The sequence below is a fragment of the Kogia breviceps genome, chromosome 10 (assembly GCF_026419965.1).
Source record: "Kogia breviceps isolate mKogBre1 chromosome 10, mKogBre1 haplotype 1, whole genome shotgun sequence".
Taxonomy (NCBI): domain Eukaryota; kingdom Metazoa; phylum Chordata; class Mammalia; order Artiodactyla; family Physeteridae; genus Kogia; species Kogia breviceps.
Window position 1 is genome coordinate 97891840 of NC_081319.1, and position 12100 is coordinate 97903939.

The 12100-nt window shown below is 46.3% G+C and overlaps 1 protein-coding gene across 13 annotated transcripts in view; it reads right to left on the reverse strand.

Annotated features, from left to right (window-relative positions):
- The window catches only part of PHACTR1 (phosphatase and actin regulator 1), a 536379-nt gene that overhangs the window by 196189 nt on the left and 328090 nt on the right, over positions 1-12100 (reverse strand). For all 13 annotated transcript variants that reach the window (XM_067006755.1, XM_067006750.1, XM_067006751.1 and 10 more), the window contains one exon: positions 5957-6121. In XM_067006755.1, the coding sequence (XP_066862856.1) occupies positions 5957-6121 (165 nt within the window). The remainder of the gene's footprint in view (positions 1-5956; positions 6122-12100) is intronic.

Here is a 12100-nt window from a genome sequence, read left to right on the forward strand (position 1 = left end):
GTCTGCTTCCTCAACTCTCACTCACACCATAACCACATGCTTTCTAAACTCCCAGCCATGCAGCTTCGCTGAAACTGTCCCCCCAAGGACACCAGGGATGAGTTATCACTGAACGCTCCAGACACTTCTCAGTCCTGAACATCCTGCCGGGACCTGGCAGAGTGGACCCTCCTCCTCTCTTGAACTCTCTCCCGCTCTGCTCAGGAGATCCAAATGGCCCCTCCTGGTTTTCTTCCTAACCCTCTGCGGGGGCCTTATCTGCCTTCCCCGTAGACTCCGCGGCTGTCTGTGCTCATAACCTACAGGCCACGGGTCCTCAGGGGGCTGCCACAGCCCCTCTTTGCTTCCCATGTCAAGTTCTCCTTTGGAGTTTTCTTCATCCCATGGCTTCAACAAATATCCCCCCAACTGGGGTATCTTGGAACCACATGAAAGCCAGCATGCCCCCAAATGAAAGCTCCTTTTCCCCAGAAACCCGATGCAGTGTGTGGTACACCTCCATCCATCTAACGGCACGTCCCTGCTCACAGAGAAGCAAGAGCGTGGTTCTTATTCTTCCATTATCCTCCACATCCAATCGGTAATCACGTCCTGCTCCTTGTCTCTTAAATATCCCTTGCAACTGTTCACAGCCTGTAGCTCTGAATGCCACTCTCTTAGCCTAGGTTATCTTCATCTCTCCCCAACAGTATAATTAACCACCTGCTGACCAGTTTCCTTGTTACCAGAATCAACAGACACGCTTAATATTCCGTTGGACGTGACAGCAACGAGGTATCTTCTTAATTCTCTCCCAAGTGAATTTTCTCTCATTACAGACACAAATATATGGAAGAAGTTATACTGACAACTTGAAAATAACATTGGATACCACTCCAAACTTTTCCCATAGTATAGAGAATGATCTTTCAAAAAGGCAAGTCTTCTGATAGCTTCATTAGGATAACGCATCAGGATAAAGCCCAGACTCCAAGACGTTCTACTAAGAACGTTTACGAGCAGACCCCTGCCCACCTCTTCAACCTCATCCCTCAGGACTCTGTGCTCCTCCCTGCCCAACAATCCTTTCCAAACCACCACCTCCTTCCAAGCTATATATTGCCAATCTCTCCTCCTCTCTTTTCCAGGCTTTCTTACATCCTGTTCTTTCCACTGGGAGAGAAGACTTCCTCACATTCACTGCCTAATTCTTTGGTTAAACATTCATTTCTCTAGGAAACCTTTCCTGGTGAGTTATAGTTCAGTTGGGTTTGTCTCCTTTGAGTTCCTGGAGCCCCTGCACATCTTCCGTCGCTTATACTTTGTTGTAAATATTGGCTTAACTACCTGTTTTCCCCTCAAGACCATAACCTTTGGGAGATGTCTGTCTGCACTGTTACCTTTTTTTTTTAGCGCCGGTGGCAGTGCTTGGCAAATACATAAGCACAACATGCCGAGTGGGTATCGTTTCTGAACTCCCTATGGTTTAGAGAAGTCTGAAATCCTAACCTCTGGCCAGGTAGATATCGTCAGCCCATCCCATATTCCTTGCTTTCCATTCTCCAGCCACTGGTCATCCTTGCTTTCCTAGCTTGCTCACCCCTGCTTCTTCCACCACAGGGCCTTTGCACAAGCTGTTTCTGCTACCTGGAAGGCTAATTTTCTAAATTCCTACGCCTCCTTCATATCCCAGCTCAAACTTCTCTTTCTCAGGAAAGTTTCCCTACTCCCTCAAGCTCCTCCCCCCTCATTCTTTCAAGTAGCTTCCCTTCACTGTCCTTATCACAGCTATGAACTTAACCTTTACTCTTGTAATTTGATTGTCTCTCCAGAGACACCGTGCATGCCATGAGCTCACCGACAAGGTCTGGTTTCCGCTCAGTCATACTCCCACGGCCAGTTTCAGTAAGTGGTAGGCACTCCGGAAAAGGTTTTTCTTTTTTTTGCTCAAGGCCCTAGGGGTGCAGGAAAGCTTAGAAGCACAAAGCGAATTTTGGCACACTGTAGACCTCCAGGGCCAACTCTTGCAGCTTATGATTTTCTTTCAAGAGGAAATAAAAGCATAACTCGGTGGCGTCTTCACAGCTTTTTCCTCTGCCAGTTCTGCTTTTCTATAAATACGATCCTCATTTTCAAGGAATCTGGGTAAGATGGCTGCAGTTGACTCTTTGGGGGAGGGCCTGTCGATTCTATTTCAGAGGGGACGTTGTCATCTGTCTTTGCTCCTGAGGCAGGTGTGGAATGTCGTGGACCCCTGTTCCTGATTCTACAGAAGAAGCTGGACATGTCAGGCTAATTGCTTCCCAGGCCCTGGACAGGGCCTCTGAGGACAGGCTGAAAGGCATGATGAGCTATCCCAGAGGAGCCATTATTTTATGTTCTATCCATTACTGTTTTACTCCTACTGTCGTGTGATGCGGGGATGCTTCTGAGAGAAGCTCTTTGTCCTGTAGTGTTTTCTCCACCAGAGTTCAGTGCTGAAGGCCGTTTAAGGACACCGGCCTCCAGCTTACGATAGGAAGAGGTCTGAGCAGCATGGCACACGGCGATCGGTCTTTGAAAAATTCATGTAATTGTTGATGCCGAAGTGAAGGAAAATGTTGACATCATAATTTTCCAATGTAGTTTTCTTATTGCTGCTACAACTTACAAAGCAAGATTTCTGGGTGCACCTTTGAAAATGCTGCATACACAGACACATACATCCTGTAACTTGAGTTACAGTAAAACCACAGTATAGCTAATTCTGGCGAATTATAAAGGTAACTAACTCACTGTGGAGATAATAACAGGCCAAGTATGCATTGTATTAATGTCCTTTTGTGTAATCAAGAACGCACACAACTTTAAATACAAACACATAATATAAATGTAATATCTGGACTTATTCTTTGTATTTAAAATTGTGGAAATTATTGTACATATGAAAGGACATTACGGACACACACATATAAATAAGACAAGTAAATGCATAACAGCTAAAATTGGCCAACCAATTAATATTCCCACAGTCAACCCTCTTGTATATTTAATATTTGACTCTGATCCACACATAGGAAAGTCTGTACTTCAAAGTACTATTTGAACATATATACAATTTATCATGTTAAGCATCCTTAAATTGTCAGTATTTTTCTCCTTGGAGCTAAAAGCTAGCACAGAAAGTCTCTCCTTATTTCCAAAAATAAGGAATAATATTTCTGAATCCAGTTAAGAACAAAGGATACTACAGTGTAAACCACTGACTTTAAAAAAACCTAGAATAGCTTGTTATATCATATAACCATCCATCACGATATATAGATATACTATAGTCTATCCTCTATTTCCTCTAATTCAGGAGCTGAATATGTCTCTTTAAAATAAAACCACATACAAAAAAAATAAAATACAATACAATAAAACCACATACAAATATGGCATTCGGTTGCCAAATTAATCAGTTTGGCCAAGGAGATCACAAGAACTTGCTAAGAATAGTTAATAATAAGAAGGATTAAAGCTGCAACTTGGGCTTCCCTGGTGGCGCAGTGGTTGAGAGTCCGCCTGCCGATGCAGGGGACGCGGGTTCGTGCCCCGGTCCGGGAAGATCCCACATGCCGCAGAGCGGCTGGGCCCGTGAGCCATGGCCGCTGAGCCTGCGCGTCCGGAGCCTGTGCTCCGCAATGGGAGAGGCCCCAACAGTGAGAGGCCCGCAAAAAAAAAAAAAAAAAAAAAAAAAAGCTGCAACTTTGCCTGTCTCATGTTTTAATTCTTTCTCTCAAAAGTTTTAAATCTAAACATTTTCAGACTTTTAATGGTTCATGAGTAGTTTCATGACATTGTACTTGTATCCATCAAAGGACAAGTTCTCCAACATCTTTTTTTTTTTTTGGCTGCATTGGGTGTTCGTTGCTGTGTGCGGGGCTTCTCATTGCGGTGGCTTCTCTTGTTGCAGAGCACAGGTTCTAGGCGCGTGGGCTTCAGTAGTTGCGGCTCGCGGGCTCTAGAGAGCAGGCTCGGTAGTTGCGGCGCACGGGCTTAGTTGCTCCGCAGCATGTGGGATCTTCCCGGGCCAGGGCTTGAACCTGTGTCCCCTGCATTGGCAGGCGGATTCTTAACCACTGTGCCACCAGGGAAGCCCTCCGACACCTTAAAAAGTCTGCACGATGGTTCAGGTGCCATTTCCCATGAGAAGCGCCAGAGCTTCGCCCTGTGGTCTTGCCAAATGGACTAGGCAAAGCTCTTGAATGCCAGGAGGAAATGCATCTACCACACCATCATTCAGTTCATGCTGATAAATAGCAATTATTTAAATGGATGTTTGTATTATTACAAACCGTTTTCATAGCAAAGTCAGGAAGACCATTGTAAAGGAACTTGTGGAATCTTTGTTCTTTTTTCCAGTGCTTACAGAACATTCCCTTCTTCTTTCCTATTGACATGTCTTACCCCTCACATTGCCTGAAAATATATTTCATTTAGATTTCTCCTCTCCAAGGCAATGATATAAGTGCCCTATTCTGTTTCACTCTTAGGGGATACAGAGGAGTCATCCATTTAGAGTTTTCCTTGCATGTAAATCTCTCAGTAGTGTTTAGAAATATGTAAGTGACCTACACATTTTATGACACCTTAACAAGTCTGTACAATGATCAAAAGGGAGAATGCAGTCAGGTGAAGAGTGGGGTGCGGTCGGGTAAATGTCAGCGGGGTGACAATTTAGAAATTCATGGAATTCAGAGGTTCATTGTAATCTCAGGAATGAACAAATGATATACAGCACCAGGGCACTGAAGCTTCCATCTCAGAAACAGTCAGAAAGCATGGAACTGGGGACGTTTACCATGAGAACTGTTTCAGATTCCAAGACTTTTTGCAACTTTCCTATGTTTGTTCTTCTCTTTCATTCCCCAAAGCAGCTAGCATGAAAATTCTCAGATTTGTGGACGAGTATTCATGTACAAGAAGCAGATCATCGCCTATTTCACAGTTTAGACGTGAGCCGAAGCAGGGAGAGGACCAAGAAATAGAGGAGGTGTTGATTCTGAGGAAGAGGGAGAGCAGGCTGAATTTTTGAGGACATAGAGAAAGAAGGAAATAAAAGCCCCAGAGTATCCCTGGAATGACCCGGGTACATAAATACCAAAATCAGGACAAAACAAACGAAAAGAATCTGCACGGCTCCTCCATCACCTCATCTCAAACCCGACAGGGTGAAATCGGAACTATTCACGTTTCTTTCCCTATACATCTCCCTCTGCAATACTCTTACTTATTAAAAAATATCCACATAACGTGCCACCATAAACACTCCACAAATATTAAGTCATGTAAGGTACTATTCTCACCCCTATCTTACAGGTGGACAACAGGTACAGAGTTAAATTGAGCAAGGTCATGCAACTACCAAGTTTCAGAGCTGGGACTTGAACTCAAACAGTCTGACTCCAGAGTCTGTGCTCTTCACACCCCTGCCATGCTGACTTTACCCAGAGTCCTTTGCTGTCCACTAGGCTATGAACTATATAGTTATCTTTGTCATTACAATGATACTTCACTTACTCAAGCTTTTGTCTCCATGAAATAACCTATTCCTATCTGCCAATAACCATATATAACTTACTTTCTGCTTCTGTGTTGATTTTTATGGGAGCAGGGAAAGGAAGAAAAATGAGAAATGGACTGTCAACGCTAGAATGAAAGCATACAGGTATGGCAAAGGTGGAGTTCTAAGTTCAGCTATTTATAGATCAAACAGAAATGGTGGTTTTATAAATTGAAAAGCAACAACCAAAAACCTGAGCCGTGAGAACACACATAGGATCTAAAAGCCATCCTCCATCATTCTGAAGAATTATTAAACACAAGAGCAATCCTAAGGCTCGATTTTCTTCCTCTGGTTCAGACAGCCTAGGGTAATTAAATTCTACTAATGAACGTACAGAGCTGAAGTCAACAAACACCCGATGAGAAACAAAGGAAAACATAATCTTACCTGCAGACGTGTGTTTGAACTTTTCACTCTTCTTCTTCCTCCATTTCCAAGGCTTGAAAATCCTTCCCAGGTTGGCAAACTTACTCCTCCTCCGGATGGGTGGGGTGTGGGTACCTGGGACAAGGGAGTCAGATCGCATTGCCGCCAGCCTCTCCACTTCCTCAGCTTGTTTCCCCGAGAAAGAGATGGAAAAGAGCGAGAGAAAGAAAAGTGTTAAAATGGGAGCCTCACAGATGGCCAATGCTCGCCATGGTTACAGATAACAGAAACCACATGACCCAACTTCCGTTTCTCTTTCTGCCTTTTGGAATGGAAGCCATACCAACGTGTTCTAAAGGCTGGTGACATTCAGCCCAACCTTAGGAATTTGGAGCGCCCCAAGCAAATTTGCCCAGCCTTCACCTAGGCTTCAGCAGGAGGATGGGGACGTGGGGGAGGAACGGAGACGGAGCACCCCTGACCCATCGGAGCCTCCCCTGCGAGGCAGGGACAGGGCATCCGAAGAGTCAAATGACAGCCAGTGTAGCTATTGGTCCAGCACTTTCTCAAATAATACTTGGCAGGTGCCATCACTATAACACCGTCAGCTGAGAAAAGAGGCGGCAGAAAACACTGATCAACCGTCTATTCCAGTGCCAACATCTCCACCACCCACAGCGCTCTTTCCTACAACCATGCTTCACCCAGACCTGCAGAGGCACTAGAATCTACTCAGTGAGTGAGTGCCTCCACCTTAAAATCCACTGACCATTTTTAGAAACACTTACACTTCATGAGATTTTACAATTGCCTTAATTCCTCTAGGTCTTTTTGTTCCTGGTGCTTTGCTTTAATAATAATTTTTTAAAAATTCCTGTAAATTGAGAGTTGAGTGTGACATTAGGTACCATCTAGACTAATCCCCACAGCTTGATATTTTGAGGACACGAAGACCTTCAAACTCATAATGCCCAGGGGACACTTTCTTAAGGGCCACAATCTCCCTGACCGCTTATCACTTGGAAGAAAACTCTTTTCCAACATACATGAGCATCTATAGATCTCAGTGAGGTAAAGAGACCCTAACTTGAATTTTTAGGACAGGCATCATCAGAGAAAATAACCTCCTTGGCGAAATCAAGGCAGGTGGGAAGGACTTGCCGTTCCAGAAATGCCAATTACATCTAGAGCTGAGGCCAATCCAGAACTGCTCTGCTGGGCCTCTTGACACCATCCTTCAGAAAAAATTTCCTGGACTTTGCAACACAGGCTGTTCTGGGAATCTCGATCTTACAGCCTGATGTTCTACCTGCTATCATCCAATATGGTTTTAACCAGGAGATTCAATCATTCAACAGGTACAGCGGAGTGGCCTCCTTCATTCATGGAAGCTGGGAACGTGGGGGGCATAAATTTGGAGGGGGGCAGTAACAATTTGGACATGTTGCATGGCGAAGGCACTTTGAACTTTTTTAAAATTAATTAATTAATTTTGGCTGCATTGGGTCTTCGTGGCTGTGCACGGGATTTCCCTAGTTGCGGCGAGCAGGGGCTACTATTTGTTGTGGTGAGCGGGCTTCTCATTGCAGTGGCTTCTCTTGTTGTAGACACAGGCTCTAGGTGCGCGGGCTCAGTAGTTGTGGCTCGCGGGCTCTAGAGCGCAGGCTCGGTAGTTGCGGTGCACGGGCTTAGTTGCTCCGCGGCATGTGGGATCTTCCCGGACCAGGGCTTGAACCCGTGTCCCCTGCATTGGCAGGCGGATTCTTAACCACTGCGCCACCAGGGAAGCCCGCTTTGAGCTTTTGACTTGACATGGTTCAATGCATGGGTGAGCCCCTCTTTTCAATCATTGTCTTAAGTGACCACTTAATAGTGCACCAGACGCTGATCATTTCTGGAGCAGATGCACAGAAGAGCTGGACGTGGTTGAGCAGACTCTAGCGGAAGAGACAGAGGCATCAGTGTGGAAAACTGTGCTGTGACGGGAAACTCCGCCAAATTCAACGGAGGCCAAGAGGAGAAGCTGACTCTGCTTCACAGAGCTGGAAAACACCCCCCGGGCGTGCCATGTACCATTTGGGGCTAGACTTTGAAAGAAAAGAAACTGTTCTCCCCACGTGAGGAAGAGAGAGGAGTGGATTCCTGGAAAGAGGAAGAGATCCAAAAGGAACAGAGAGGCCTGAAAGACCATGGCATGTCTGGGAGCGTCAAGAAACCCAGAGAAACCCGGAGTGTCAGCCAAGATGGGGAACCAGACGTGAGAGGTGCGAGAGGGGGCTGGAGCCAGATCCTGCAAGCCTGGGGGAAGTTTAATAGGCGTTTGAGTTTTACCCTATACCCAGAGTGAGAAGGAAGAGAATTTGAAAGTGGGGACTGACATTATGACATTCAACAAATATGTATGGAAAGCTCAGTCTGCACCAGACACTTAGGCTGTGTCCGTAAGCAAAACAGAGAAAAATGCCAACTCGTGGAGCTTACCCTGGGAGGTAGGGTGAGGAGCAGACATTACACAGTGAAACTAAATCAACTGTAGAGCATGGTAGAAGATACTTGCTTGGGGGAGAAAAGAAAAAAAGTGACTATGATACACGTTAAATGAGATCAAGGGTGGCTTGGTGGAGGAGGGGCTCAATGTTAATTAGCCTGATTGAGAAGACCTACCACCAGGGCACAACCAGATGTGCTTCTTAGGAGTATTATTTTCATAGCAATGGCATCTTGAACTGGAGTGTGAAGAAACAGGTGTCAGAGAGTCATGAGTAGGCCACCGCACTCGTCTGGAGGGCAGTGACAGAAGGGACACAGAGGAAAAAGATGCAATCCAGCATGCGGAAAAATCAACATATCTTGGTAATTTTTCTGGATACACGTGGGGGAGGACAAAGAAGCAAGAATTTTTAGTTTTTGCTTTCCATGACTGGGGGGATAATGAGGACTTCAGATTTTTTAACGAACTTCGAGTATAAAGGGAAGACACTGGCAGCACAGGATGGTTGCTCAAGGACAAGGGCTTTGGAACCAGATAATGCGGTTTTGGTTTTTGTTCTTTGCAAACCTCTTTATGGAGTCGGAGGTTATTTCTTAAGGTAACGGAGCACAGCTGAAGGAAATGTGTCAGGAAGGGGATGGGGAGATGGGATCACGTCAGTAGGCTGAGCTGCAAGAGCCGGCGGAGAGTAAGAGGCTGAAGATGTAGGGGAGAGATTGAGAAGCTTGTGAAACAAGGTTCTTAGGGAGGAGAAGAGGTGGAAACACAGTACTTATAGAAATTCGTCATCGGAGGACTTTACTCTGAGTCACTGAGCGTCTGAACTGAGGTCTCTGGTCACACATGGCACAGATCAGACGGGAGCCTCAGAGGGATTAATCTGGTAGCACTGGATAAAATGGATGATTGGAGCCTGATGGGAAGAAGATAAAGACTGAGGTGACTTTAAGTAAGTCTGGGTTACAGAGAGGCTGAGGAAACTGTTTTAAAAAACCAACTGCAGGGCTTCCCTGGTGGCGCAGTGGTTGAGAGTCCGCCTGCCGATGCATGAGTCGCGGGTTCGTGCCCCAGTCCGGGAAGATCCCACATGCCGCGGAGCAGCTGGGCCCGTGAGCCATGGCCGCTGAGCCTGCGCGTCCGGAGCCTGTGCTCCACGACGGGGAGGCCACAACAATGAGAGGCCCGCGTACTGCAAAAAAAAAACCAACAAAAACCCAACTGCAATGAGTAAACAGAAGCCAAACAGAGCAAGTAAACAGCCTCTGGAGCAACAATACTGAATTTGGAAATTATTCTCTTTCGAGGGTATCAGCTGCTGGACTTGGTGCTCCCTCAACAACGCTCAGTAGCTGGGAAGAGCCACACAGTGACAATTGTGGGAAACCACACCAAGGAGGTTTTGAGTCCAGGATGGAAACCAGCTCAGGAGAGTCTGGTGATCTGATTCCCACAAGATCCCTTTCTCTTTTGGACGCATCACCGTTTAAAAATTTCTTACTTCAGTTGCTCATCTCATTGTTACTCATCCAGATTTTGCAAGTCTCCAAACCTACCTTCCCAACCCGAATCTCCTGCCTTCAAACCTGTATTTTAAACTGCTTCTAGCTTACTCTTCCAGAAGCCCACTCTTCTCAGGGACTTTCAAGGAGTCCACACAACTTCCAGTAGAAAGTTCTTGCTTTGCCCTTCAGGAACCTCCGCCTGAGCTCCTGCCCAGAATGATCTCCCAGTACCTCTCTAAACGTATGCTGCGGCCCAAATGAAACACTGTCTGGGTCCCAGTGGGCTTCGGGGGTGGGGGTCAAACCCCTGAAAAAATACGCAAAATTTCATGTCTATTTGAGTATCTGCATTTGGTTGGAAGAGTTCCCATCTTTCTTTGAGTCTCCAAATAGACTAAGACACAAAAGGTAAAAATTGTAAAGTATCCAGGTTGAGGCTTTTTATGAATTCAGCCAACTTAAAACATCCGCTGCTAGGGATTAAAGGGAGAGAGTATACACTAAAGCCAAAAAACGATAAACAACGGAAAACAAAACCAAGATACAAGTTATTCAGAATTGACACGAGTTTGCTCTCATCGTTGGCACTCCCTAATGGTTTGTTGAGTAAGTAAATGAATGAGGGCATCTGATGCAGCTCCTTCACACCATCTTGAGAGGTATGAAAATCAGCATCACTATTCGACTTAAGAAAAATGTACATGGACCAAAAACCTGTTTCATAATCACATCTTCCAAAAATGAGTAAAAATTATTCTGAAATTACCATGTTAAAACAATGATAAGGGAGAGACCTTCAAGATGGCAGAGGAGTAAGACGTGGAGATCACCTTCCTCCCCACAAATACATCAGAAATACATCTACACGTGGAACAACTCCTAGAGAACACCCACTGAATGCCAGTTGAAGACCTCAGACTTCCCAAAAGGCAAACTTCCCACGTACCTGGGTAGGGCAAAAGAAAAAACAGAGACAAAAGAATAGGGACGGGACCTGCACCAGTGGGAGGGAGGGAGCCGTGAAGGAGGAAAGGTTTCCACACACTAAGAAGCACCTTCACTAGCGGAGATGCGGGGGTTGGGGGGGGAAGATTCAGAGCCACGGAGGAGAGCACAGTAACAGGGTGTGGAGGGCAAAGCGGAGAGATCCCTGCACAGAGGATCGGTGCCGACCAGCACTCAACAGCCCGAGAGGCTTGTCTGCTCTCCCGCCAGGATGGGCGGGGGCTGGGAGCTGATGTTCGGGCTTTGGAAGTCAGATCCCAGGGAGAGGACTGGGATTGGTGGCATGAACACAGCCTGAAGGGGGCTACTGCACGACACCTAGTCGGGAGGGAGTCCAGGAAAAAGTCTGGACCTGCCTAAGAGGCAAGAGACCATTGTTTCGGGGTGCGCGAGGAGAGGTTAAGATTAAGAGCGCCGCTTAAAGGAGCTCCAGAGATGGGCATGAGCGGTGGCTAACAGCGCGGATCCCAGAGACAGGCATGGGATGCTAAGGCTGCTGCTGCCGCCACCAAGGAGCCTGTGTGCAAGCACAGGTCACTCTCCACACCTCCCCTCCCGGAAGCCTGTGCAGCCCACCACCGCCAGGGTCCTGGGATACAGGGGCAACTTCCCCAGGAGAACACATGGTGCGCCTCAGGCTGGTGCAACATCACGCCGGCCCCTGCCGCCGCAGGCTTGCCCCGGCCTGAGGGAGCCAGAGCCCCCAAATCAGCTGCTCCTTTAACATCTTCCTGTCTGAGCGAAGAACAGACGCCCTCAGGCGACCTACACGCAGAGGCGGGGCCAGATCCAAAGCTGAACCCAGGGAGCTGTGCGAACAGAGAAGAGAAAGGGAAATCTCTCCCAGCAAACTCAGGAGCAGTGGATTAAATCTCCACAATCAACTTGATGTACCCTGCATCTGTGGAATACCTGAATAGACAAACAATCATCCCAAACTGAGGCAGTGGATTTTGGGAGCAACTGTAGACTTCGGGTTTGCTTTCTGCATCTAATTTGTTTCTGGTTTTATGTTTATCTTAATTTAGTATTTTAGAGTTTATTCTCATTGGTAGATTTGTTTATTGATTTGGTTGCCCTCTTTTCTTTATATATATATATATTTTTTTTCCTTTTGTTCTTTTCGTGAGTGTATATGTGTATGCTTCTTTGTGTGATTTTCTCTGG